General features: G+C 44.4%; 1 protein-coding gene across 5 annotated transcripts in view; it reads right to left on the bottom strand.

Annotated features, from left to right (window-relative positions):
* MAT2B (methionine adenosyltransferase 2 non-catalytic beta subunit) overlaps positions 1-24371 on the bottom strand; it is a 161559-nt gene that overhangs the window by 83186 nt on the left and 54002 nt on the right. For 2 of the 5 annotated variants that reach the window (XM_068277428.1, XM_068277424.1), the window contains exon 1: positions 2247-2396. The exons of the other annotated variants lie outside the window; for them this stretch is intronic. In XM_068277428.1, the coding sequence (XP_068133529.1) occupies positions 2247-2309 (63 nt within the window). In that variant the 5' untranslated portion in view covers positions 2310-2396. Of the gene's footprint in view, positions 1-2246; positions 2397-24371 lie in introns of those variants that run through there. 5 annotated transcript variants of the gene reach the window in all.

Here is a 24371-nt window from a genome sequence, read left to right on the forward strand (position 1 = left end):
CTCCTCACGGTTTAGGGCCCCTAAAATGCCAGGGCAGTATAGGAACCCCACAAATGACCCCATTTTAGAAAGAAGACACCCCAAGGTATTCCGTTAGGAGTATGGTGAGTTCATAGAAGTTTTTATTTTTTGTCAAAAGTTAGCGGAAATTGATTTTAATTGTGTTTTTTCACAAAGTGTCATTTTCCGCTAACTTTTGACAAAAAATAAAATCTTCTATGAACTCACCATACTCCTAACGGAATACCTTGGGGTGTCTTCTTTCTAAAATGGGGTCATTTGTGGGGTTCCTATACTGCCCTGGCATTTTAGGGGCCCTAAACCGTGAGGAGTAGTCTTGAAACGAAATTTCTCAAAATGACCTGTGAAATCCTAAAGGTACTCATTGGACTTTGGGCCCTTTAGCGCAGTTAGGGTGCAAAAAAGTGCCACACATGTGGTATCGCCGTACTCAGGAGAAGTAGTATAATGTGTTTTGTGGTGTATTTTTACACATACCCATGCTGAGTGGGAGAAATATCTCTGTAAATGGACAATTGTGTGTAAAAAAAAAATTAACAAATTGTCATTTACAGAGATATTTCTCCCACCCAGCATGGGTATGTGTAAAAATACACCCCAAAACACATTATACTACTTCTCCTGAGTACGGCAATACCACATGTGTGGCACTTTTTTGCAGCCTAACTGCGCTAAGGGGTCCAAAGTCCAATGAGCACCTTTAGGCTTTACAGGGGTGCTTACAATTTAGCACCCACCAAAATGTCAGGACAGTAAACACCCCACAAACGACCCCATTTTGGAAAGTAGACCCTTCAAGGTATTCAGAGAGGGGCATGGTGAGTCCGTGGCAGATTTCATTTTTTTTTTTTTGTCGCAAGTTAGAAGAAATGGAAACTTTTTTTTTTTTTTTCCTCACAAAGTGTCATTTTCCGCTTACTTGTGACAAAAAAATAATATCTTCTATGAACTCACTATGCCTCTCAGTGAATACTTTGGGATGTCTTCTTTCCAAAATGGGGTCATTTGGGGGGTATTTATACTATCCTGGAATTCTAGCCCCTCATGAAACATGACAGGGGGTCAGAAAAGTCAGAGATGCTTGAAAACGGGAAAATTCACTTTTTGCACCATAGTTTGTAAACGCTATAACTTTTACCCAAACCAATAAATATACACTGAATGGGTTTTTTTTTTTTTATCAAAAACATGTTTGTCCACATTTTTCGCGCTGCATATATACAGAAATTTTACTTTATTTGAAAAATGTCAGCACAGAAAGTTAAAAAAATCATTTTTTTGCCAAAATTCATGTCTTTTTTGATGAATATAATAAAAAGTAAAAATCGCAGGAGCAATCAAATAGCACCAAAAGAAAGCTTTATTAGTGACAAGAAAAGGAGCCAAAATTCACTTAGGTGGTAGGTTGTATGAGCGAGCAATAAACCGTGAAAGCTGCAGTGGTCTGAATGGAAAAAAAGTGGCCGGTCCTTAAGGGGTAGAAAGCCCTAGGTCCTCAAGTGGTTAATGCTAGGTACACACAATACAATTCTCTTACAGATTTACTGTCAGATTGATTATTTCCAACAGGTCTGATCTGATGTCCGATTGATTTTTCGTAATGAAAAGGGAAAAAAATGAAGTCAATCAGAAATCATATTTGCATTAATCGATCTGACAGAAAATTGCAACGTGTGTACCAAGCATAACTTCCTTAATTTTATTGTTGATTTACAAAAGGATGAATTAACTTTTTATCTAGCCAGTACACGGTGCTGGATGGCATTCTCCTTTAACAACAATTACACCTGTCATCCTTACAATACACGCGGAAACTCCTATTGCAAAAGGCACTCGGAAGGCAGGGGGAAAAAAATAAATAAGTGTCAACACTATAGAAGTTCTAACTGAAGCTGAACTCAAAGCCTCATATTGTAAAGCTGCATCTTCTATTAGTCAAAAATAAACAGTTACACTGCGTACAACTTAGGTAGGGTATAATCATGCACCAGAGAACATTGGCAGTGCACTTAGGCATATATACAGACGCCCACACTCCATTCATCCAGACCTCTGTGCGCCTGCTGTCCTGTGATTTAGATAGGCAGTGAAGAGCTTTGCAACATTCATTTGCTTGTTTACCCTATACTCGCAACTTGCGATCTCCCATTACAGCACGGAGGGAGGAAGCAAGGCCCAATGACAGCACATGAGCACACGCCGACTGCAGCAACCTCTTCCCTCACCTGCACTACCTCTACATAGCCAGGCCGGAATCGGATCCGTAGTTCGGGATGTCGCCCTTCCATGTGATTTGCTAATCTGCAGCTGCTTCCTTCCGAGTTGCAGCAATGCACACCACCCGGATCTGAACGTGTTCAACGTGTCTGACAAAACAGGCTGCGGATGGGCGTGGCCAGGGTGACTACAGAAAGGGCAGGTCTATACTGTCTGTGATCGAAAGGGGAGGGAGAGCAGAAAGAAAGGGGGAGAAGGATAGTTTGCAACTAGGGAACCTGAAGTGAAAATTATATGTAGGCTAACATATGCCTGGCTGACATGCTGATGCTCTGCCTGTTACTTTTAGTCATAGACTCTGATCAACCATGCAGGTTAGGTGGTTCTAGCAAAATTCTGATAAGTTTAGCTGCATACTTGTTTCAGGTGTGTGATTTAAGGCGTGTACACACGCCTGATTTATTCAAATAAGCGCATCTGTCAAAACCAGCCTTATCAGCCTGCCCACAGACTGTACACACAGGGAAACCCCTGCTTTAAGGCCTCTTTCACAGTGGGTCGTTAAAGTCGCACGTTATAAAAAATTATAACACAGACTAACGCACAGCAATACAAAGTCTGTGCGATATTCACAGTGCACACGTTGCGTTGTGTGTAACGTATAACAATATTTAGAAAATGCCGCATGCTGTAGGTTTAGCAATACGGTACTTATACGTTAGCCGGGCGCATCCGGCAGGTGGCGCTGTTGATGTTAATTCCAATCATAATTACTTCACGTAAACCTGTGAATGTAAACCCCGGATGCGCCCGGCTTAACAGATCAAGCTGCCGGCTTGCTTCGTGTCTCGCTCTTCTCCCCCTCTTGCCCTCTCTCCTATAGAACACTGGGGAGGGGACATGCGTGTCCCCCCAGAGTCGTTCGTCGCGACGAACGACTCTGGGGGGACACGCATGTCCCCTCCCCAAGGCTCATACGAGAGAGGGCAAGAGAGGGAAGGAGAGCGAGACACTCACGAAGCAAGCCGGCGGCTTGATCTGTTAAGCCGGGCGCATCCGGCGTTTACATTCACAGGTTTACGTGAAGTAATTATGATTGGAATTAACATCAACAGCGCCACCTGCCGGATGCGCCCGGCTGACGGATAAGTACCAGCAATACATTTGCTGTGTTATGTGTGTTGCACATGCTCAGTAATGTTTTTTTTTTAAATGTAACGCATGCGCCATTTTCGTTCCATCAGTATGCAATGAAAACGGCGCACCAAGAGACACATAACGCAGTGCAAAATAACGTCCAACTTCATAACCTACATGCACTGCGTTAGGGGCACATTGTGTGACTTTAATGTCGCATCAAAACGCAATGTCCCACTGTGAAAGAGGCCTAAGCGTATCCTTAACTAAAGTACAGCGCTGCATAATATGTTGACACTTTAAAAATACAATAATTTATTTTTTTACATATTTATACAATCTATGTATAGAATTTGCACCCCTTGCTTATAGACTTCATGCTAGCCAGAAAGGTATTTGCACTTGCTGCTTATAGACTTCATCCCTAGACAGAAAGTTGGAATATATGAAAAATTTGATATTACGAAGACAGAGGAAAGACAGTTGGTTATTCACACACAATTAAAGTAAACCTGTGAAAAGTTCTCATATCCTCCTGCAAACTCACCTAGTCTGTTCCAACAGGACTCTTTTCTTCAGACATGGTCATGAATTTAGGACTAGAGAACTAGGTCCTTTAAAGAGCACCACACATATATAGTATTCAAAAAATAGAAACAATTTTATTAACAATCAATGAATCACTATAATACAATAAAAACAATTAAAAGTAATCATACTGCCAGTAATCACAATAAATCCATGAATGGTAGCAAAAGGTCATACAGAGCGCTATATAATAAATATCAATATAGTAAAACTATATCTGAATTACCATGGGGTGCTCAATATAGAGCTACCTCCAGGGTTTGAACCCTGGTTCAATATATTACCCTATATGTGAGAGAAAACACCTAAGTGACATATACCATATATAGAGTGAACGACACATTCTGTCATCAATATGATGCAATAACCTTAATAAAGATGCAATATGATCAAACCATATAGTGAGGCTGTAACATACAATAGTGAAGCAGTGACTATGATACCGTGCACTGCAGAGCAAAAATTGTGGACAAAAAGAGGCAATATACTTAACCGGATAACCGCTCGGCTGCTGGTAGTAGAGGAGAAGGGAGGCCCCAGGCGGATGTCTCCACCGGTTCCGCGGCGTTAATGCTGCTTTATCAAGAGCAGAGGGAATCTCCTCTGCTCTTGATAAAGCGGCATTAACGCCACGGAACCGGTGGAGACATCCGCCTGGGGCCTCCCTTCTCCTCTACTGCCAGCAGCTGAGCGGTTATCCGGTTAAGTATATTGCCTCTTTTTGTCCACAGTCTTTGCTCTGCAGCGGACGGTATCATAGTCACTGCTTCACTATTGTATGTTACAGTTTCACTATATGGTTTGATCATATTGCATCTTTATTAAGATTATTGCATCATATTGATGACAGAATCTGTCGTTCACTCTGTATATGGTATATGTCACTTAGGGTGCATACAGACATACGATAACGATCGTTCGTTCTGAACGACGAACGATGTTAAAGGAGGTATCGGCCGATGATCGTTTGATGAAAGGCTACTTTGAACATCTTTCGTGTACGAACGATCTTGGAACGAGCGTTGCGTGCGCAACATGATGTATAAACTGATTTCAAACACAAGTGTCAAAAAGAACTGTTTGAGCATGTGCAAAGCTTTGAGAACGAACGATCAACGACCGATCGTTGTACAGACATTACTTTTTGAACGATGGTCGTTGGAAAAGATCTGGCAGAATGGATCGTTCTTTACCAACGACATATCTCGTTGGTCGGTCGTTTTAATGATCGTTTGTGCACTTTTTACAAACGATCGTCGGGCAATGCCGTCGGTAACGATCGTTTCAAACGACTATAGTCGCATGTCTGTACGCACCCTTAGGTGTTTTCTCTCACATATAGGGTAATATATTGAACCAGGGTTCAAACCCTGGAGGTAGCTCTATATTGAGAACCCCATGGTAATTCAGATATAGTTTTACTATATTGATATTTATTATATAGCGCTCTGTATGACCTTTTGCTACCATTCATGGATTTATTGTGATTACTGGCAGTATGATTACTTTTAATTGTATTTATTGTATTATACGCATTTTGTGTGAGTGATTTTTCAGTGGACAAATCACTGAACACTGCAGTGATTTTTCCGCGATCGTGTTTAGCGCCTCTATAGCACTGAAACACGATCGCTGGGAAATCGACCGGCGATCGCCCATAGGGATTTATTACACTATCGCTTTTTAAAAGCGCTAGCATTTTAGCATTTTGACGAAATCGCGGCAAAACGCTCTTGTGTGAATGGGCCCTAAGGCCTGGAACCCACAAGCATTATCACAATCACTAACGGTTTTAATTAGCGTTTTGTAAGCGATTTCATGAGCATTTTCCTGTGATTTTGGTAGCGATTTTAAAAAGTGTAAGCTTTTTGCCAGCGATTGTGGTATCGATTTGTGATTAGCGATTTTAATTCTGATTGGTCCTTTCAAATTATTAAATTTTTTTTTTCAGTTTGCAGTAATTTAAAATAACACACAAGTCTCTATGAGCGATTTGCCAGCGCTTATATACTTTACATTGACGTGCAAACACTCCCAAAATGCTGCATGTCCTGCGATTTCAATTTGGTAATCCCAATCACTACTGTGGAATTTGTTACATTTATTTATATTGGCAAAGCATTTAGGGAAATCACTAGCAATTTAAATCGCTCCCTGAGGCTAGAAACTCACTAGGAGAGCTTTTCTGAGCGCTTTGTGATTTGAAAAGCTCTAGCTAATGTAATGCTATGGGTGTGATCCCACTTGAGCGATGTGATTTTATAAAGATCCCCCATAGCATTGCATTACCAAGAGCTTTTTCAAATCACTTACGCTTACAAAGCGCTCCCAGTGGGTTTCTGGCCTGGGGGTTGGAACCCACTAGAGCGATTTTTTGAGCGTTTAGGGAGCGTGAGAAATCGCTAGCGATTTCCCTAAACGCTCTGCCAATGTAAATGGATGGTGCAAATTCCACAGAAGTGATTGTGATTAGCAAAATTGCAAACTCAGGACATGCAGCATTTTGTTAGCGTTTGCGCTTCAATGTAAAGTATATAATCACTGGCGTAATTGCTCATCAAAACTTGCACGGAGCGATTTTGCTAGCGTTTTAAAGTTAATGTACACTGTAACAAAATTAAAAATAATTGAAAGGACCAATCAGACTTTAAAACGCTAATCGCTAATCGCTACACAGCTGCTGGCAAATTGAATACACTTTCTAAAATCGCTCCCTAAAATGCTCATGAAATCGCTTACAAATTGCTCATACAAAGCGCTAGCGATTAGCTATAGCGTTTTGTAGTGGGTTCCAGGCCTAAAGGCTTGTTCACACTAACAGCGTTTTTGGCTTTTTTTTTAAGTGCCGGCGATTTTCAAAATCGCCCTAAAATTCCTTGTGCAATGATTCCCTATGAGAGTGTTCACATATGAGCGGTTCGATTCTGATCCGCTCACCAAAGCGCTGCCTGTATTATTTTTGGGGCGATTTGCCTGAGGCTAGATTCACAGTGGGACGTTGCATTTTGATGCCACGTTAAAGTCGCACCGCAAGCTTACAACGCAACGCGCCCAAAAAGTGGCAACGCAGCGTTACCGTCGCATACAGCAGATACAGTAAAAAATACAGGCAATGAAAAGTATGCTTCAAGTCATTACTGAACATGTGCAAACAGTCCAACGCAGCTAATAACGTGTATAACGCACGGCATGCAGTACTTTTACTTAACGTGCAGTGTTAGACACCAACGCAACGTGTGCATTGTGAACAGGGCATTGATTTCTCATTGCAGTGAGTTATACTGCGTTAAATGCTGTTTTAACGCGCAACTTTAACGTCCCACTGTGAACTTAGCCTCAATGGAAGGTATAGGGAAATCACAAAATGCTTGAAAAAACGCTTTGTATACCGATTTCTCCAGCGCTTTTAACAATGAATACATTGTATTTATTCTTTTCCAGGTCAAAGAGTGCACTTCCTGACTTGCGTCAGGAAGTGAAAAAACAAATCGCTCGCTCAGAAAACTGCTTTACAAAAAATTGCAACGTGCAGGTAAGCGCCGGGAGGTGCTAAAAATAATTAAAAGCGATTGCGATTTTAGATGTGAACAAGGCCTAAACGCTCAAAAAAGAAATATGGTGCCGTGTTCTCCAACCATGTCCTCAAGGCCCACCAACAGTTCATGTTTTGTGGAAATCCACAGATGTAGTTAATCAGCTTTACTGAGACACTAATTACCCCACCTATGCATGTTTGTGGTTTTCGGCACCATCTGGTAATTGCTATTTCACTTTAATAAATGAATACTGGCATGAATACAACGTTTTGGAGGACTAACCTCCTTTATCAAGTGTTACCAGCATCTAAAACACATACAACACATTGCAGTTTATATACACCATGGTTTCAACAATGACCAATCAGCTGTGCAGAGTCGCATTGTAGCGACCAATCCCCTTACGTCCTCCACGTGGACCTTATGGGGAACTACTACTTGCTATGCACAAGTTGTGTGCTCCAATCGCAGAGCAACAAGGACAGTTCGCCATAAGCTGCAAGGAGGCGGGGACCGCACAGTTGTCCGCAACCGCCGACCAGTACGGGCGCTTGTCCCCAGATGACATTATATCAGTCCACGCCTCTAAAAAGAAGCGGACCTGACAGAGGACTGTGCTCCGTAAGCCGGAGAAATCTCTGCCTCTGGACAGCGTCATATGACGCATGTGAGAGGCGAGCCAATCACTAGCTCGCCCCTCCCACCGTCACCAGGCAACCAGTTGGACGCCCACAACCAGCGCGCATGGCGCTGTCTACCTCAGAACTACATAAACATAAAGCAGAGATAGAAAGAAAAGAGAGACCACACATTTGTTTAGTGATATACCGATACTCTAATAAATACTGTAACTAGATATTGGAGGGCATCATAAGTTATTTATTAGAATATCCCCGCCACCTCCTTGCAGTGCACGGCGAACTGTACTTGTTGCTCTGCGATTGGAGCACACAGCTTGTGCATAGCAAGTAGTAGTTCCCCATAAGGTCCGCATGGCGGACGTAAGGGGATTGGTTGCTACAATGCGACTCTGCACAGCTGATTGGCCATTGTTGAAACCATGGTGTATAAAAACTGCATTGTGTTGTATGTGTTTTAGATGCTGGTAACACTTGATAAAGGAGGTTAGTCCTTCGAAACGTTGTATTCATGCCAGTATTCATTTATTAAAGTGAAAGAGCAATTACAAAGATGGTGCCGGACTACATCTTTATCTATTGAAGAACAGGACTTTAGGCTGAAAGTCCTCTATTCCAGGCACATTGGAACGTTATCTTCACTGGAGTGCATACTACCTCCACTACTACGGAGGCATTTCAACGTAATGTAACACTTTAAGGCCCGGTTCACATTAGCGTTTTATTGCGGAGCCGGTCGTACTGATCCGGCTATCAAGATCAGGAAAAACTGTCAGTTTTCACAGCCAGTGTGCTGTAAACTGTCCGTTTTATATTTGTTACTATGTTGCTGCAAAACCTTCCGTTTCCATTCCATTGAGCAAAACGGTCCGGAAAATTAGGTCCTGCTGCAGCATTTTTTACGGAACCGTACAGCCAGTTCCGTTGGCAAATGCAGATGTTAACCGGGCCTAACTATTAGGAATTGTAACATGAAAGTCAATAGACTTTCATGTTACCTTGCTTGTTGCATCCTATGTGTGGTTCATCAGAACAGACGGCACAGCACCTAGGCCTCGATTCATAAACGATTACCGCATGCGTTATTGCCAAAGTGGTAAATTACCGCATGGTATGTTATTGATAGTGGATATATAAAATTTTACGCCTGTTTTTACACGTTTTACCGCATGTGATAGTAGTGCGGTAATGAAAACGTTGTTTGTGTCGGTAAACTGAATGAAGTGAATTCATAAAAAAAAGGGGGAGTAAGGAAGTGATAATAAATAACGTGTTGTTATTGCCAACAAACACCTGGCGAGTTTGTTCTACTCAGTAGCATTTTAGGTGACAAATGGAGCCCTTTCAACTTCATGTTATGGAATTTTTAAGGATACAGAGGAGGAAGGGTGGTTATAATATCACCCAGGTTTTTCAAAACCGTTCAGAGTTAGATAATTTATATGAATAATAAATATGTGTGTATACTGTGTATATATATATATATATATATATATATATATATATATATATATATATATTAATAATAATTTATAAAAAATAGGTCACGTGTGTCTAAAACTGCCCACTTCTGCCCAGCATGCACCTTGTCATTAGGAAGTCAGCGGCAAACTACCGCACTCAGCAAATTATACCGACAGCTTACCACACCACACCACAAACTTACCGCACACTTTTTGTAATGAATTCACTGCAAAAACCCTCATTATGGCCCAGTGCACACCGAGCGGTTTTGGATGCTATCCGCCAGCCGCATCCGCCTGTAAATTCGCTTGGCTAATGTATTTCATTGGGATGGTGCACACCGGCGGTTTGAGGTTTGTAGCAAACCGCAAACGGGCCTCCTGCTGCACGTTTGCGGTTTTCAGAAGCGTTTCTGCCTCAATGTAAAGTATAAGAAAAATGCAAACCGCTCTGAAAAACGCTACATCAGAGCGGTTTGCCAGGCGTTTTTGTTACAGAAGCTGTTCAGTAACAAGCTTTTACTGTAACAATATGTGTAATCTGCTACACAAAAACGCACCCAAAACCGCTAGGTATGTTTAGAAAATGACTCTAAACATGCCTAAATTCACTCTGAAATCCGCTCCAAAAACCGCTAGCGTTTTGTGGATCTGCTAGCGGTTTTGGTGTGCACTGGGCCTTACTGCTAGCAGTAATTTCCCACCCTTCTCTGAACTACCACACTCACTTTTATGAATCAAGGCCCTAGTGGGAAAAAGAGCATAAGAATAAGGCTAGGAACCCATTAGGAATCGCTGCAGTACTTTAAAATCACCGCAGCTCTATGTGCAGTGAATCTTAGCATTTCCGATTAGCAATTCGCTTTTTTTTTTGTGTGTGTAAAAAACATTATATACTTACCAGGCATCCTTCTTCTGTCTGTAGCAACTGAACACTGCGCATCCAGCACAGGAGACTTGTGCGCAACCGGTGCCACCATAGACCATAATAGGAATAACGGCTATAGTGGCGCACAGTAAGTAACTTTGGCGCGGTCAGAAGACGGAGCTGAAGTTACTTTTACAACATTGTAATTTGGCCGCCAGCAATAGCTGGAAGGCGAATTACATAATTCCCCACCATCCACGTGGACCTAGAGGGGGAATAGTAATTAACGTTGCTGGGACTTGTACAGCAGCAGGATAAACCATACATCGGCTGTGTCCCGCGCCCAAGTCTCCCGGTGGCGAATTCTCTCTTACGCCTAGCAACGCCCCCTAAAGAATGAGGTCAAAGGTGCTTCTCTATGATCAATCAGAGAAATGCATGTGTCCTATTCCTTTACAGGGCGGGGCTACAGAGAGAAGAAGGAAATACAGAGACCAAGTAAGTATAATAAAGTTTACTAAGAGTGTATGCACTGTTCTCCCCCCACCCCCCTAAGCACTACAAAACCGCATTGATAAGAAATGTATGCAGTGTTTATATACTTTGCATTGAGCACAAATGCGCTCAAAATGCTACATGTCATTCGATTGCGACTACCCCTTATTGCAATCGCACTAACGGGTTCCCTCACTCACTTTGATTGGCAAAGCGTTTTTAGGAATCGCCTGCAATTGTCGGCGAGCCCACAATGCTGCCGAAATCGCCCTAGTGGGTTCCAAGCCTGGGAGGGATTACTAGACCACCAGGGAGTACTATAAGGGTGAGGGGAAACATCTACAACCAGCGTAAGGTAAATGGGGTGTGCATGTCTTCCATTGGGGGCCAAGCCAAATGCTATATCAGCTTGAAGGGTCCATGACATGTGGGGCTCTGAAAGAGAGGGGCAGTCTTTGCTGCCCTAAAGCCTTTGTTAATGTCAAGAACAAAGGGCTCATCCCCACCTCTGATGCAAAGAAGGAGGTGAGGGTAACTAGATCCACACCTGTGGGTAGGACAACTCCCACTTCATTGGCATCGCATTTTATTTGGGTTTGTATGTACATTTCCATTCATGATTTTTCTGCATTTAAAATTGTGGATCTTCTTTTTTTTCTTCTACAATATCAATGGGAAGGTAGAAAAATAGCAAAATAACATGTACACTTACTTAAAAAGTTCAGTGCGAAATTTCACATACCAAGGCATATAAAAATTGTAAACCGTGCATGAATGTTTAAAAAAATACAATAATAATCTGTAAACACAGAATCGTGCATGCAGAAAATCACTTGCATTATACACAAGAACAAATGTGAAAGACTCCTGAGGCCTGGAACCCACTAGGAGCGCTTTTCTAAGCCTCTCCTTGTGATTTAACCTCCCTGGCGGTAACACTGACCTGAGCTCGGGGTAGGAAAAATGAGCTGCGAGTGGTAAGCCTGAACTCAGGTCGGGGTAGTGAATTACAATGTTTCTATGCCGATTAGGAGTCCTGCGCGCGATAGGCGCTGCATAGCGGGGCTCCAGCCCCTGTCCCCGGCAGTTTGCAGTATTTCTGCCAGCCGGGATCCCCACATCCCCGCTCTTGTTCCAGGGAACCAGTGGCCAATCAGTGTGCCGGTTGCCGCGGTGACGGCGTGACATTGTGGGGGGCGGGACTAAGTTTAAAGTGGCCATTAACTTTTTTTATGCGGATGTATATACATGTATACATATGTACAGTATATACTGTACATATATACATACACGCTGCGTAATATGTTGGCGCTTTATAAATACAATAAATAAATATATCCGTGTGTATATATACTGCTGCCTGCACCAACCTCGGCCTGGATTTTGACTACTTTCTGCCTGCCGCCTGCACCAACTTCTGCCTGGATTTTGACTACTCTCTGCCTGCTGCCTGCACCGACCTCGGCCTGAATTTTGATTACTCTCTGCCTGCTGCCTGCACCGACCTCTGCCTGGATTTTGACTACTCTCTGTCTGCCGCCTGCACAAACTTCTGCCTGGATTTTGACTACTCTCTGCCTGCTGCCTGCATCGACCTCTGCCTGGATTTTGACTACTCTCTGTCTGCCTTATTTTTACAGTTTCCAATTTTTTTAAGTTTATTCATAAATGTAATTAAGTTTAAGTCAACAAATTTGTGTTCTAGTCTTTTATTTATATGTAGAATGTCTATCAGGCTTTTATTCAGGCATATTTTGGTGAGTTATGACTTAAAGGGGAACTTCAGTCTAAACAAACATACTGTCATCAAGTTACACTAGTTATGTTAATTAAAATAGATATGTAATATAATCTCTTACCCACCCTGTTTTAAAAGAACAGGCAAATGTTTGTGATTTCATGGGGGCAGCCATCGTTATCATGGGGGCAGCCATCTTTTTGGTTGAAGGGAGGTGACGGAGCAGGAGACACAGTTCCAACTGTCCTGTGTCCTGATCACTCCTCCCAGCTAGGCGTGCTGCAAATATCAAGAGTAAAAAAAAATTGCACCAAAACAGCAGAACGAGAACAACAACATCAGAAATCCGATCATGCTTTGCACAACATCAGGGGAAAAATGCCCGGGCAGTTTTCTTCTGTGCAGCTAAAAATGAGGCTTGGGTAAGAAAAACAAAGTTTTGATGCTGTGAAACTGTTAAAGAAACACTAAGCCTTTTCAGTGCCGCTGAGTAGATTTTTAGTCTGGAGGTTCACTTTAAGAATTGAAGGCTTACAATTCTTGAAAAACAATATACCACCTTTGAGTCATAATTCCAGACAGAAATGCACTGCCAGGGAGGTTAAAAAGCTCTTGCTAATGAAATGCTATGGGTGTGATCCCACTTAAGGGATGTGATTTTTTTTTTAAAAATCCCCTATAACACCACATTAGCAAGAGCTTTTCAAATCACAAGTGCTTAGAAAAGCGCTGCTTGTGGGTTCAGGCCGAACTCCGGGTTTGCAATGGGCAATTGCAGTGCGTCACAATGGCCACATTGCAATACAGAACACTGCAATGCAAAAGCAATGCAATGTCACAGTGTGGCCATTGCAGTGCGGTCTGAGGCAGTGCAGTATCACCATGCACTGCATGCACTGTGTTTACTGTATAATGCCTAAGTTAACAGTACAGTGAAGCATACTTTTCATTGACTGTATGGAACGCTCAATAATGTTCGGCACCGCTTTCCTGTTCTTTTGCGTTGCGCTCCTACTGTCACAGGGAACACAACACAGCTCCCACTATCCTAATACTGAACTTTTTTTTTAATCTAGGGAAAGTTTGCTGGGTCATTTCTGCTCTCCAGTGTTTCCAACCCTCTGCAAATCAACGCCACTGTGTAGAATTCACCCTTGGTTATAATTAACATGTTGCTTACAGGTTAATCATAACACATACATAGCACCAGGGTAAGGAATTTACAGAGTCGGTATCCTCTTACAGTCTGGATATAATGCAGGGTAGAATATTTTTGTTTGCACTAGTAGTCTATCTTTACAAAGAAACATATGACAGGATTCACATATTATAAAGATTCCCTCAGATATAAGAAAGGGCTGTGCAAAAAAACTGACAAGTGGATAGCATCCAACAACGTTCTTAAGAACCGCTCAAAAATAATAAAAGATTAGGGCCATGTCACAATTCATGACCGCCTTCAGAAATTTCTGAGCCCCATACTGGAAAAACCTACTGGGTCCCACTCATGCCAAATCACAATCTGCAACTGGGTGCTTTGCTAATTGTACTGGGTGGTTGTGAAGGATAGTTATGGGCGAGCACGAGGAATTAAATTTACACATCTTCATACTTTATGTAACCCTCTGAAATCCATGCCTCGTTTAGAAACCAGAAAAATGTGACATTTACCTGCCTAATAAATTGTTAGTTTATAACAGTAAGTAATAGCACACTGTGGGCTTGATTCACTAAACCGTTTTAACTGACGGCCGCGCTACCGTTTTCACGCACAATTGCGAATTTCCCTGTGAAAAAATTTGCAATTGCTAGTGGAAATTCGCGATTGCTCACTAAAACGTGAAAATGGGTGGAAAACACGTGTAAAAACGCTAGCGCGGCCATGATATAGGTTATCACGGTTTAGTGAATCAAGCCCAGTGAGTGAAGTGCAACAATTGGTGTCACCACAAAGTGATAGTGTCACACTTAGTGACATGCAACAACAGTGATAAAAACAGTGATTAAAAGTGTTACAGCAGGATCAGTCCTAAAAAGATCTTTTGGTGTCACACTCAGTCCTGAGAAGGACTTTTGGGGTCCCCAGCTAGTGAACACCTACACAGAACAGCAGTTACAGTTACAGCAAGCTATCTATCTGTCCCTCGATCAGCAGCACAGCTCTTCCTACACTGACTACAGGCATCTGTAAAATGGCTGCCAAGTTTGTTTCTTTTATGGAGTTGGGGGTCGGACCATGTGGTAAACATGTCTGATTGGCTGTCCTGCGCCACCTGACTTAAGAATGAAGGTTAAAAATATGGGGCATGGGAAAGTATGGGGCAGGTGCAAACATTGCGTAACTTCTGCAGTAAACACAAACGGTGCAGAGCGTACGTTTACCACAAACTGTCCACCGGCGAACGTGTTCATCCATCACTACCCATGAGACCCAAAACCATAAGGGTTGGCAAGTGCTGAATTCTCAGTAAATTTAGATTGTTGTACATAGAAAAACAACATAGATTTGGAAATGTATGATGATGTTCCAAAATGTGACGACATAACTATATTTAAATGAATATTGATTTTTTTTTTTTACAAGTATAAATGTAGATTGTTCATGGAAAAAAAGTAATATAAGACTGACTGATTTATGTTTGGGAAAGAAAGACTGTTTTATGTTTGGGCAAATTAGATAGTAGGCAAGGTAGTGAGCAAAGATGGCCCGAACGGTTCGCCGGCGAACGGGACTCACCTGAAGGCAGGAAGGATGCAGCACATGCAGAACAAGCTGGCAATTATGCTTTACAGTGTGTTTAAGGGTGATGTCACAGCACAACGGAATAAAGGTTCCACTGCCAGTAATCCTCCTCCAATGTCCACACAGGCAAGGACAGGACGCTCCAGCGATCTCATGGTGATGTCAGACATGCGGACATTCTTTAATCCAAAGCCTCGCTTTAGCCCTTCCGGATCCACCCTCCACCAACGCCTGGACCGGCAGGTAGCCAACTACCTGGCCTTAAGTGTGGATGTAGCCACTGTGAGCAGCGATGAACCCTTGGACTATTGGGTGCGCAGGCTTGACCTGTGACCAGAGCTGTCACAATTTGCCATCCACATTCTGTCTTGCCCTGCCTCAAGAGTGCTGTCAGAAAGAACCTTCAGCGCAGCTGGAGGCATTGTCAGTGAGAAGAGAAGTTGCTTAAGTCACAAAAGTGTTCAGTACCTGACCTTTATCAAAATTAATGATGCATGGATCCCAGAGGGCTACTGCCCGCCCGAAGATTAAGTCAGTCCCCACACACAGCATCTCGGCCTGCACGCCGTGTGACTGCCTGCCCCAAGACTAAGTCGCTCCTCACACAGCATCTCTGCTTGCAGGCCACTTGACTGCCTTCTCTGCCACCACCAACAGGGTCCAGGACTCCAGGTGGTTTCCTGAATTTTTAAGGCCGCTGCTAGCAGCGGCCGCTATAATAATGTTTCTGGTGCGTGTACGTGCCTGCCTAATTTTTCTGGCTGCACTGCAGCTGCAAGTACAACACAAAACAGGCATGTACATGTGTCAATTCCCCTTCGTGATTGTTACCTTGCCGCGGTGAAGGGGCTTGCGTATCACAATGAAGCAATGACCGCCGGCTATATGAGTGTCTCGGGGGGGGGGGGGGGAGGGGGGCACACCCAAGATAATAAGGTTGTTGCTTCATTGTGGACAGACCAAATTCGATCAGCTGGACACTCAGTCACTGTTGTTCTGTCATTCAGCTACCTCAGCACGACCATATGGGCTTGAAAACCGCCATCGCCTGCACTCTGGTCATGGTGTGCACCAGTTCAGCACGGCTGTCAGAACACAAACAGCTATTTGTGGTGCGTTACACAGTGAGTTTGGTGTGTCAGTGTGAAGCAGTACTCTAGTTACACTCCCCGATTGATGTATAGACATGCAAGATGTTTTAAAGCACTTTAGGCCTCCAATTTAGCAATAAAATATGATTTCTGCCCTTAAAGAGCTGCTGTGCGTCAAATCCTGATTTTTCCCATGGAGTTTTGGTGTGTATCCCACTCTGCCATGCCCCCTCCAGGTCTTAGGCCCCTTAAAACATCTTTTCCATCACTTTTGTGGCCAGCATAAAGGTTTCTAGTTTTCAAAGTTCGTCTCCCCATTGAAGTCTATTGCGGTTCGCAAACGTTTGCGCAAACTGAACTTTTGCAGAAGTAATCGGAGGTTCGAGCCATCTCTAGTAGTGAGTGTTACATTTCAGGAATATGCTTTATACTCCTGCCAGTATTGTTAGCCAGGCATCAGTACATTTATATGTCTGTTAGACCCCTTATTCATAATACTATACATTTGAGAGGGAATCTAAAGTATGATCCCCATGTAGAGAAATGTAAAGGCAAAAATATAAGCCAAGATAAACTGACTTTATAGCAATTACAGATTTACTACCTCATATCCTATGCAGTTGAAATTGATGCCCTGTATGCATTCTTTTAACCCTGACAGTAAATATATGACAGTCTCATTGCTCCTCACTCAACTGCCCCCCCCCCCCCCCCTGTCATCTGACATCCACCAGCTACTGAAATACGTCAGGAGCCATGTTAATTAGATTCTGACCCCTTGATCATAGGATCACTGACAGGACAGCCTGACGAATGTTGTTCCAGTCTCGCTCTCCCTCTCTTGCGGTCAGTGTCTTTTCTCTGACAGGGAGAGACATTTGATCTAGCGGTTGAAAAAAACAAACTCTATTTAACCCCTTTGGTCTTTCCTCAACCTAGTGTATATATACTCTGGGAAAAAAATAAAAGACCTCTGAAAAATTATCAATATCCCAGGCTTAATCTTTGAAAGATGGAAGTACTGGACTGAGCAGCTTCAACTTTTTAAGAACTGCTACACTATCTCTCCTAATTTCTGAATAGCAACATTGCTCTTTAAAGTACTAGAGCATGATTTTAAAGGGGAAAAAAATATATAAAAACATAACGTTTTTAGGATCCTGAAATATCTGGGGCACCTAGGAGAAGGAAAGCGTGTGGTGAGTGAGTGTGACATGGCAAAACATGGATGTGGACAGAGCAAACTGTAAGGCAACAGTTTAACTTTAGGCTAATTTCACACCAGGACGTTGCGTTAGAGGGGGCGTTAAGGTCGCATAACGTCCCCCTAACGGAACGCCTGGTGGTGCTGGATCTGGACGTCAGAGTGAGCCGCGTTGTGCAGCTCACTCTGGCGTCAGTGATGCCGTGATGCGCACTCTTGTGCGCATGCGGCATCACGTGGTCCCGCCGGCCAATCGCCGCACAGAGCGGCTGCTCCAGGAAGTAAACACTGCACGTCATAACGTGCAGTGAATATTAATTAGCCATGTGCCTGGCCGCTCTCCGCTCCTCCCCCACATTACTGAGCATGTGCAAGCAGTCTAACGCGGCTCAGCCGCGTCCAAAGTACTGCATGCAGTACGTTGTCTTGTGACGCAGCGTTACAATGTAACGCAACGTCTGCACTGTGAACAGCCCCATTGATTTTTCATTACTGTGCGGTGGGCTGCGTTACAGGCTGCTCTAACGTGCGCCTGTAACGTCCCACTGTGAAACCAGCCTCAAGGCAGTGAGCCTGAGTTTTCTACTAAAACACAGGTAGTAAAAGTGAACCTGAAGATAATTAGATAATGTGTCCCCTTGCAAAACACACACATAATAAGGCAGCCTTTCCCCCAAAAAACACAAATAATCAAGCAGCCCCCCCCTCCCCCCAAAAAAAGGAACAGACCAACACACACACACACACGCACGCACGCACGCACGCACGCACACACACACACACACACACACACATAATAAAGCAGTGTTTCCCCCATAAAAACACACATAATAAAGCAGTATTTCCCCATGATGTGGTAGAATAGAAGATTTGCCTCATAACTGTACAACCAACGAATTTGCAGAAAATGCAAAGTGCTTTCATGTCAAAAGGAACCAAATTCACAAAGGAATGCAATAAAGAATGAAAGCAGTTCTGAAGACAAAAAGAGATTCAACTCAGTACTAGCAAAATGTGCATAATAAAGGGGAATTGCTGAAAACAGTACCCCACATAAGAAATACAGCAAATAATATAGACCCCCCTCCCCCATATGAAATGCAGTAAACACTATGCCACATAAGTGCAGCAAACATAACGCCACATAATATTGCAACAAACATGACTCCACATAAGAAATGCAGCAAATCTTTTCAAATATGATGCTCCGCAGGAACTGCAGCAAATATTCTGCCACATATAAAATGCAGTAAACATGAAATTGGATTAATAATGCAGCAAACATGATACCACCCCCCCCCCCCCCCACACACACACACACACACACACACACACACCACACAATATAAAATGCAGCAAACATGACATTGCATAAGAAATAAAGCAAACATGATGCCACATAAGAAATGCAGTAAGTGCTACACCACATATAAAAAACAGCAAATGTTACCCCCACATATATGAAATGCAGCAAATATTACCACTCACATACAATGTAGCAGATTACCTCGGACATATAAAATGCTGCAAATATTACCTTCAATGTATGAAATACAGCAAATCTTAGCCAAAACATGGAATGCAGCAAGCGTTAACCCGAATATGAAATACAGAAAATGTTACCCAAAATTAGAGATGGCCCGAACGGTTAAAACGTGAACTTGTTCATGTGAACAACGCAAGTTCACGTCAAAACGCGAACTTTATGCGAGTTCGACCCGCCCCGTATACTAGATCATTGGGCTAAACTTCGACCCTCTACATCACAGTCAGCAGACACATGGCAGCCAATCAGGCTGTACTCCCTCCTGGAGCCCCCCTCCCCCCTTATAAAAGGCAGCAGCGTTGGCCATTTTCTCACTCTGTCTGCTGCTGATATTAGTGAGAGAAGGGAGAGACATTGGGGAGATAGGGAAAGCGATAGTTAGGAAGTCTGTTAGCTTGCTCCTTGCTGATATTTATTGCTGAAAAGCCACCCAAAACAGCTCTTCTGAGAGCTAATGTTCTTGTCATGGGGTTTTTTTTTGTGTGTGGCCCACTGACACTGCATATACAGCCCTGTCTGTCGCAGCTGTCCCTTGCTAATTGCTATACTGTGCCAGGCCCAGCACATTCAGTGCCTACCTTTTCACTGCACCTGTGTGACCTCTGCACATTGTATTATAATACTTGTCACTGCATACCTTTCACTGCATCTGTGTGACAGCACGCTGTTTTATATACCAGCCACTGCATACCTTTTCACTGCACCTGTGTGACTGCTGCACATTGTATTATAATACCAGTCACTGCATACCTTTCACTGCATCTCTGTGACCGCACGTTGTTTTATATACCAGCAGTCAGTGCATCCATTTTCACTGCACCTGTGTGACTGCGCATTGTTATACCAGCAGGCACTGCATACGTTTGCACTGCACCTGTGTGACTGCACATTGTTATACCAGCAGTCACTGCATACCTTTCACTGCACCTATGTGACTGCACATTGTTCTACCAGCAGTCACTGCATACCTTTTCACGGCACCTGTGTGACTGCACATTTTTATACCAGCAGTCACTGCATACCTTTCACTGCATCTGTGTGACTGCAAACTGTTTTATATACCAGTCAGTGCATACCTTTCACTGCACCTGTGTGGCTGCACATTGTATTATACCAGCAGTCAGTGTATACCTTTCACTGCATCTGCGTGACTGCACATTGTATTAGTCAAGTCAGTGCATACCTTTCACTTCATCCCCCCCAATATGGACAAAACAACAGGCAGAGGCAGAGCCAGAGGCAGGCCACCCGGCAGGTCTGTTCGAGGTTGTGCCGATGTGATTTTGTGCAGCCCTGGACCAAAGTACAGTGCTCAGAAGGCACGTCCCATCAACTCTCAAGATTGTCAGGACGTAGTTGACTATTTTACACAGGACACCTCATATTCTGCAGCGCTACTACTAGCACCACATCCGCTCCATTTGACACTTCGCAGGAGTTATTTGGTGGGGAATTAACTGATTCACAGCCATTATTGTTACAACAAGATGAAGGCGCTAAGCAAGTTACACCACCTCATATGTCTGAGTTAGGCGTCACTATGGACGTAAGGTGTAAGGATGATAAAGTACCTGCTGTTAGTGCAGTCTTTGAGGTGTCTGATACAAGCGAAGCTGTGGAGGATGATTATGATGATGATTATGATGATACTACCATGGATGTCACGTGGGTTCCCAATAGAGGAGATAAACAGGGGGACAGTTCAGAGGGGAAGTCAGAGAGGAGTAGGAGGAGACGAGTTGCTGAAAGAAGCAGTGGGAGCTTGTCCTCAGAAACAGCTCGTGGCAGTGTCCGGCGGCATGTATCGCCACCTATGGACAGCCAGCCAACATGCCCTTCAAGGTCAGCTGCTGCTGCCACCACCACAGTGCCATCATCCCAGGGCTCAGCGGTGTGGACATTTTTTTGTGTGTCTGCCTCAGATGACAGGGATGCCATCTGTTCTCTCTGCCACCAAAAATTGAGCCGTGGAAAGACCAAGACCCGCATAGGGACAACTGCCTTACGAAGGCACATGATGAAAAAGCACAAACGGTAATGGGATGACCACCTGAGGAAAAGCAGCACACAAAAGCAAAGCCACCCTCCGCCTCCTCTTCCTCCTTCAGGTGCAGCATCTTCAGCCGCTTTATCCTTTGCACCTTCACAGCCACCCTCCTCCACTCTGCCTCTCACCTTGAGCGGTTCCTGCTCCTCTGCCCACAGCAGCCAGGTGTCCATGTAGGAAATGTTTGAGCGGAAGAAGCCAATGTCTGCCAGTCACCCCCTTGCCCGGCGTCGGACAGCTGGCTTGGCGGAACTGCTTGCTCGCCAGCTGTTACCATACCAGCTGGTGGACTCTTAGGCCTTCCGAAAATGTGTGGAGATTGGGACACCGCAGTGGAAGATACCAGGCCGCAATTATTTCTCACAAAAGGCCGATACTCAAACTGTACCGTGGTGTTGAAAGGCAAGTGGTGTCACCTCTGGTACACAGCATTGGGTCAAGGGTCCATCTGACCACGGATGCCTGGTCTGCAAATCACGGTCAGGGCAGGTACATTACTTATACAGCACATTGGGTCAACCTGGTGACCGCTGGCAAACAGAGAGTACGTGGCTGTGCAGTGGACCTAGTTGTGATGACACCTCCACAGCTTGCAGGCAGGCCTGCTGCCTCCTCCTCTCCTTCTCCTCCTACTCCTCCTGCTACATCCTCTTCACTGTTGTCCTCCTCGGCTGAGTGGCAGGGCTACTCTACTGGTGCTGCAATCTCTTCTCCAACTACACACCACAAGCTCCCCAGGGCCTATGCTGCATGCCAGGTACGACGTTATCACACCATCTTGGACATGTCTTGCCTCAAAGCCGAGAGTCACACTGGAGAAGCTCTCCTGGCTGCTCTGAACAAACAGGTGGATCAGTGGAGAACCCCGCACCAACTGGGCATCGACAACGTGATGTGTGACAATGGCAGCAATCTCATTTCGGCTTTGAGTTTGGGAAAGTTGAAACATTTACCCTGCATGGCACATGTGCTAAATCTAATAATCCAAAGATTTGTGTGTAAATACCCAGGCTTACAGGAGGTCCTGAAGCAGTCCAGGAAGGTATGTGGGCATTTCAGGTGCCATAGCGTGCTTGGCCGATATACAGCCGAGAAACAACTTGCCGGTGAGGCGCTTGATTTGCGATAGCCCTGAAATTCAACGCTCCTCATGTTTGACCGCCTGCTACAACAGGAGAAAACCATCAACGACTATCTGTACAGCTACTGTCAAAGGTCAGACTGGGGAGCTGGGGATTTTCTTGCCGTGCGTAGAGTGGTGGATCAAGCTGTAGAGCAGCGTGAACAGGAAGAGGAGGAAGAGTTTTGGGAACCATCACAACCAGAACAAGATTTGTCATCAACACCTGCGGCAGCACAGAGGAGGGGTAGGAGGAAGAGTATTCTGAGGAAGAGGAGTCAGATGAGGAAGGTGGTTTTTTTGAGGAGGAGGCGGAAGAACAACTGCAGCAGGCGTCACAGGGGGCTTGTCCTGCTCACCTTTCCCGTGGTATTGTTCGTGGCTGGGGGAGGAGGAGAACTCACCTGACATCACTGAGGAAGAGCAAGAAGAGATGGATAGTAGGTCGGCATCCAACTTTGTGCAGATGGGGTCATGCTTTCATGCTGTCCAGCCTGTTTAGGGACCCCCGTATAAAAAACCTCAAGGGGAATGACTTGTACTGGGTGGCAATGCTACTAGACCAGGCATGGGCAAACTTGGCCCTCCAGCTGTTAAGGAACTACAAATCACACAATGCATTTGCCTTTATGAGTCATGACTGTGGCTGTCAGACTCCTGCAATGCATTGTGGGACTTGTAGTTCCTCAACAGCTGGAGGGCCACGTTTGTCCATGCCTGTACTAGACCCTCGGTATAAGCACAAAGTAGCAAAGATGTTACCAAATTTCCAGAAGGCTGAAAGGATGCAGCACTTGCACAACAAGCTGGCAACTATGCTTTACAGTGCTTTTAAGGGTGATGTCACAGCACAACGGAATAAAGGTGCCACTACCAGTAATCTTCCTCCACCTCCCATGTCCACGCAGGCAAGAACAGGACACTCTAGCAATCTCATTGTGATGTCGGACATGCGGACATTCTTTAATCCAACACCTCACCTTAGCCCTTCCAGATTCACCCTCCACCAATGCCTCGACCGGCAGGTAGCCGACTACCTGCCCTTAAGTGCGGATGGAGACACTCTGAGCAGCGATGAACCCCTGGACTACCGGGACTTTTTGACCTGCGGCCAGAGCTGACACAATTTACCATCCAACTTCTAGCTTGCCCTGCCTCAAGCGTCCTGTCAGAAAGGACCTACAGCACAGCTGGAGGCATTGTCAGTGAGAAGAGTCACCTAGGTCAAAAAAGTGTTCAGTATCTCACCTTTATCAAAATGAATGAGCCATTGATCCCAGAGGGCTACTGCCTGCCCGAAGACTAAGTCAGTCCCCACACACAGCATCTCTGCCTGCCTGCCTGCCAGCCTCTGCTGCCTGCCCCAAGACTAAGTCAGTCCCCACACAGCATCTCTGCCTGCAGGCCGCTTGACTGCCTTCTCCACCACCACCAACAACAGGGTCCAAGACTCCAGGTGGATGCCTGAATTTTTATGAGTGTGTTGGGGGGCACACCTGACCCGAGATGATAAGGTTTTTGGTTCATTGTGGACAGACCAAATTCGATCAGCTGGACACTCAGTCACTGTTGTTCTGTCATTAAACTACCTCAGCCCGACCATATGGGCTTGAAAACCGCCATTGCCTGCACTCTCTGCATCGTGCGCACAAGTCCAGCACGGCCATCACTACAAAAAACAGCTGTTTGCGGTGCGTTACACAGTGAGTTTGGTCTGTCAGTGTGAAGCAGTACACTAATTACACTACCCCATTGATGGTATACACACGCAAGATGTTTTAAAGCACTTTATGCCTCCAATTTAGCAAAGCAATGTCATTTCTGCCCTTAAAACCCTGCTGTGCGTCAAATCCGTAATTTTCCCTGGGACTTTTGGCATGTATCCCACTCCGCCATGCCCCCTCCAGGTGTTAGACCCC

Source organism: Hyperolius riggenbachi, chromosome 3 (assembly GCF_040937935.1).
Source record: "Hyperolius riggenbachi isolate aHypRig1 chromosome 3, aHypRig1.pri, whole genome shotgun sequence".
NCBI lineage: Eukaryota > Metazoa > Chordata > Amphibia > Anura > Hyperoliidae > Hyperolius > Hyperolius riggenbachi.